Genomic DNA, 5,599 nt, shown 5'->3' on the forward strand with positions numbered 1-5,599 from the left:
AAAAAAAAAAAAAAATTAAAAAAAAATAGTGTAGCTGTGTGGAGATCAGAAGAGAACTTTGTGAAACCGGTTCTCTTCCACATCCACTGGGATCCAGGGACCAAGCTCACATTGTCTGGAACTGGAGTGACAGATGGTTTGAACCATCCTGTGTAGCTATGCATGGAATCTAGGCCCTCTGGAAGAGCAGCAGCCATCTCTCCAGCCCCAGTTACATGTTTAAATTGACTCCTTTATACATAAAGCAATATATGTAAAGAATGCCTTGCCTTCATGATTGCACGTGCACCACAGGAGCGTTTGGTACCAATGGAGGTCAGAAGAGGACATCTGATCCCCTAGGGAGGTATGGATGGTTGAGCCTTTCTACCCCTTACAGTTAGTTGTGAGCTGCCATGTGGGTGGTGGAGATGGAACCAGTTCTCTGAAGAGCAACCAGTTCTCTTAAGCCCCCTTTAATAGGTATTTTACATAGTATTTGTGTATACACATTGGGATGATGTGTGGCTTGCAGGAATGTGTTCTGTCCTTTCGCCTAGGGACAGAACTCAGGTTTCTGCCTTTGCAACAGGTTCCTACACCCTCTAAACCATCTCACCAGCTACATGATCGCTGGAGTTCGGTGAAGCCTAAACTTATCTTTGGCATTGAAATGCTCAGTGTGTTTACTCAAAACATACTTTTAAAATAAATTTATGCATTGGTGTTTTGCCTGCATATATGTCCCGTAAGGGATCCAATTCCCTGGAACTGGGGTGACAGACAGATGTGAGTTGCTAGGATTCATAGTGTGTCACTATGTCTAGCTAAAAATTTATTTATTTTCTTGAGGCAGTGTCATAGTCCAGGCTGGCCTTTAGCTCCTGATTCTTCTTCCTGTGTCCTTTCCCAGGTAAGAACCTGGAACCTGCTTCCCAAATGCTGAGACTGCAGATGAGTGTGGCACACCTGGTACTAGTCAGATTCTTAGAACACCTCATCCCATACACTTGACACCATTTTATTGCTAAAAAAATGTGCTCTGGAGTGACAATATTTATCTTTGGCTTTCCCTCAGGACTTGTGGGAAAGTGCTGTTGTCATGGAGAGACTAGGGAAGGTCAGAGAACTCACGCACGTGCACACACCACACACACACACACACACCTACAGCCACTACATCACAATGCATTTGTCTTCAAAGGATCGAGAACTCTATGCGGTAGACAGGTAGGCTGGATGGGTGACATGGGTGGCAGAGAAGGAACCAGGATGGGGGGCAGATCTGTGGACACGTTCATATAAAGCACATACACCCCAGCAAGGAGGCTCCCAATACCCACTGCAGGAAGGAGGAGGGACGCCTAGAGCTCACGGACTGTGTAAACAGTCCATCCGAGTCCACACCAGCCTGTTTCTCCAGCCCTCATTATCACCACTTCCAATGCGATGCCACCAAAGCATATGAAGTCCTGAAATTCACATAACAGACTCCTTTTCACAGGAGGCGGCGTCCCCGGCGGGTCCCCGGTACTGTTTGAGAAGGGGGTTCCCCTCCTCTGTGGTGAGGGGCAGTGGATTCAGAGGCATTTCGTTCTTCACCTGGATCAATTCAGGCTCAGAGCTCGGCGTCTTGGTACAATCCACATAACTCTGAAGCAGTCCTGCCCCAAACGCGTCACCTTCCACATTGAGGATGGTACAGGACCTGTCCCTAAAGGGCGCAAGCAGTGACAAAGTGAGAGGGAAGGGAGAGGAGGCAGGAGGCCAGGGCCCAGGCGGCCTGTCTTCTTCCACTAGGAAAGCTGTTCCATGGGGTCTCTCTACATAGCTGTCCTGGAACTCACTACGTAGACCAAATGCAGAGATTCTCCTCCCTCTCTCTGCCTCCTGAGTGCTGAAATTTAAAGGCAGGCACCACCACACCTGACATCCTTATTTTTTGAACACGATCAGTCGGGCAGATTAGCTGGCCGATGAACTCTGTCTCTGTCAGGCCCAGGGTGTACATGGATGTTAGGGATGCAAATTCAGGGCCTCAGACTTGTGCAGCACGTACCTCACTCTCTTCCCATTGTACAGATGGGGAAATTGAGACACACGAGGATTAAGATCACAAGTTTATGACAGACTGAGCTTAAGCTGCATGTCCGCCTGTCCTAGGAGTGACGATTGCAAAGTCCTTATGAAACCCCAAAGGTTGGCCAAGCACAGTGGCTCACACATGTATTTCTAGTACCCTGAAGTCTGAAGCAGAAGGATGATGCAAGATGGTTCAGCCAGTAAAAGTGCTTGTTGTAAGACTGGAAGCTTGAGACTGAGCTCCAGAATCCACACAAAAAGTGAACGGAGCAAAACCAACCATATCATGAAACATATCTCATCCCCTATCATGTACACACAATAATACATAAATTATTATCATTATTTTTGTTTTGTTTTTTTGAGACAAGGTTTCTCTTTGCAGCCTTGGCCATCCTGAAACTCTCTTTAGAACAGGCTGGACTTGAACTCAGAGATCCACCTGCCTCTGCCTCCCAAGCACTGGGATTAAAGGTGTGCACCACCACAAGAATTTAAGGATTAGGGTCCCCACATGCTCCCTCTAGACCTGCCTCATGTCTTTCTTCCTGTGCTCAGAAGTCCTTATCGTCTTTCCCAGGATACTCCCCAGCCCCGCCCTCCAAACTCCCAAGGCCCCACTCACACTAGCCAGTCCACGGCCAAGATTAAGGAGATGTCCTTCACAGGGAGACTGACAGCTTCTAAGATGATGGCGAGTGTGAGGACACCCCCTGCAGGGATGCCTGCCGCCCCAACACTGGATGCTGTAGCTGTGACCCTGGGGAGGGAAGAGAAGTGAGAGAGCTGCATCCGGGATGGGAAGGAGGGGGCAGGGCTCCTGTCACAGCTCTGCTGCACTCACAAGATGGTGATGATCTTCACGAAGTCAAGGGACACGCCATTCAGCTGAGCAATGAACACCGCGGCCACACACTGGAACAGGGCCGCCCCGTCCATGTTGACCGTGGCGCCGATGGGCAGGATGAACCGGCTGATGTGTTTGGCCACGCCGTTCTTCTCCTCTATGCACTTCATCATCAGAGGCAATGTGGCAGAGCTGATGGGGGGTATCAAGGTGAGCCTGGAGGAGCACTGCTGGACCACAAGGGTTAGGTCCACTCCCAAGCTGAGGCTGTCACTACAATTCAGCCCCACCCACTCATCGGAAGACCCTGACCACCTGCCCAAACTCCCTTTCCTCCACCATCCAAAGGATCTTCTAGCTCTCCAATGCCCTTCTCTTCCCAAAGCTGGCACCCAGGGTCCTACGAAACAGAGGGATCTTGAACAGTACTTGGAGTATAGCATGCTATGCATGGGAGGACTAAGGTCTCGCATGCACCCTCTAGACCTGTCTTGTCTTTCTGCCTGTGTGCGGAGGGCCGCAAACACCCACAAGAAGCTGCATGTAGTGACACAGGTTTGTAACCTCAGCACCTGGGAGGCTGAGGACCAAGTTTCTTTGTGTGTCTGTGGGTTTTTTTGGTTTTTTTTTTCTCCCTCTCTCTGAGACAGGGTCTCTCACTGTGCAGCTGCAGCTGGCCTGGAACTTGCTTTGTAGACCAGCCAGGCTGGCTTCAAATAGAGATGGACCTGCCACTGACTCCCAGGTGGTGGGATTAAAGCACCGCCACACCCAGCATGGATTCCAAGTTCGAAAGCAGCCTGGGGTAACATAGTGAGACCTTTTCTCATAAAAATAAAGAGGGTTGGAATGTAGGTCAGTGGTTAAGCACGGGGCTAGATTCCTCCAGTTAGGGGTCATGGGTGTGGCTCTCTGGGGAAGGCTTATCCCTGGCATACTCAAGGTCATGGTTTCAATTCAAAGCACCACAAAAAGAGAAAGGGGTGCTGAGTAGGGTAAAGGTTTTTGCTGCTAAGCATGACACTCCTGAGTTCAACGCCTAGTGTAGGAAAAAGGACCCATTCCTTCAAGTTGTCCTCAGATCTCCATAGATGTACAAATACACATGAGAATAAATGTCTTTGTTGTTTTGGTTTTTTGTGTCAAAAAAGGGGGGGCTGCTAAGGAAATGGCTGTAGTTGTACAGACATAAAGATCAGAGTTCAATTCCCCATTTCTATGTAAAACAACAACAACAACAACAAATCCACAGTACAAATGTCTGTGTAGCATCCCTACGGGAGGCGGGGATCTCAGCAACTTGAAGGCCAGCTAGCCTGAGCACACGGGAAAATCAAAGCGGATGTTTTCTGATTACACACACCCACACATATATGGCACACGAGACAGAAGAAAAAACGAGAAAAAAGTCTAAGGAGTTCTCTCATTTCTTTCAAGGGCAGTGGAATCCAGGACCCCAAATAGCTGATGAAGGGGTCCGGAGAGGTGGTACAGCAGTTAAGAACATTGGCTGCTCTTCTAGAAGACTGGGGTTCATTTGTCAACATCCACAAGGCAGCTTAGGGCTGTAACTACAGTCCCAGGGGAATCAAACACCCTCTTCTTGCTTCTGCAGGCACCATACCCACCGCAGACATACATGCAGGTAAAATGCTGATACACATAAAACACAAATGACCCCAATCACAGTACTTCACAGGTCAAACACTGATACCCACTCCCAGGTCCCTTGGTTACAACTTGTAACAGGCCTCACCTAGAAGAGGTCCCAAAAGCTGTGGCCAAAGGAGTCATGATGCCCCACAGAAACCGATAGGGGTTCTTGCGGGTGAAGATGAAGTAGATGAGGGGCAGAACCAGGAGCCCGTGGATGGCATGGCCCAGGAGGCAGCACAGGATGTATTTGCCGAGGCGGATGAAGAGTTGGCGGACGTCTTTCATCTCCACAATCTTGCTGGCCACCAGGAACAAGATGCCCACAGGGGCGTACCTGATCATCACAGAGACAGGTTACGGCTGCTGATCACAGGATTCACAGCCAAGTCTTGTGCTCAGCACTTCAGCTGAAATCTGGAGTCGCCCACATCTGGCTTGGGGAGACCCAGCTACCTGTAGACGTGCCTTTTCCCTTTGAAGGTAGCATGGCTGTGAGATAAAAGCCAGGGTGTGTTCCCACACCAGCCAGAGCAGCGACCTTGGACATAGACTTGACAATGAATGAAGTACTCAGCACTCTGAGTCATTTTCTTTCTGGGTTTGCTTGTTAAAGCAGCTGCTGCCAGAAACACATTCAAAGAACAGAAAAGAAAAGGGCCTGACTGGGTGACGCTAACCCCCAGGTCTGTGTCATTTGCCACATGCCCCGAGCTTTTGATCCTGGCTGACTGACAGCCCACTAGGGAGTTCCTATTATAAGCATGTCAGTCACAGCTAGTAGAGCTAACACTGAACATGCGTCTAAAATGGACTACAAAGCTGTCATCCCACTTAGGTATTAATTAAGTTATAAGAATCAAAACAACAAGGCCAGGGGTTGGAGAAGATGACTCAGCAGTTAAAAACACTGGCTGCTTTTCCACAGGATTCAGGTTCGGTTTCCAGAACCCACATGGTGGCTCATAACGGTCTAGAATTCCAGTTCCAAGGGATCTGGTGTTCTCTTCTGACTTCCACAGGATCCAAATTCACATG

At 49.1% G+C, this 5,599-nt stretch overlaps 1 protein-coding gene across 1 annotated transcript in view; it reads right to left on the reverse strand.

Moving 5' to 3' along the window:
• Positions 1-989: 989 nt before the first annotated feature.
• Slc1a5 (solute carrier family 1 member 5) overlaps positions 990-5,599 on the reverse strand; it is a 15,331-nt gene continuing 10,721 nt past the window's right edge. The window contains exons 7-10 of the mRNA XM_005361045.3: positions 4,665-4,898; positions 2,906-3,100; positions 2,687-2,821; positions 990-1,693 (exon numbers count right to left, since the gene is read on the reverse strand). Coding sequence (XP_005361102.1) covers positions 1,459-1,693; positions 2,687-2,821; positions 2,906-3,100; positions 4,665-4,898 — 799 coding nt within the window. The 3' untranslated portion in view covers positions 990-1,458. The remainder of the gene's footprint in view (positions 1,694-2,686; positions 2,822-2,905; positions 3,101-4,664; positions 4,899-5,599) is intronic.

This window comes from Microtus ochrogaster, linkage group LG4 (genome assembly GCF_000317375.1).
Source record: "Microtus ochrogaster isolate Prairie Vole_2 linkage group LG4, MicOch1.0, whole genome shotgun sequence".
NCBI lineage: Eukaryota > Metazoa > Chordata > Mammalia > Rodentia > Cricetidae > Microtus > Microtus ochrogaster.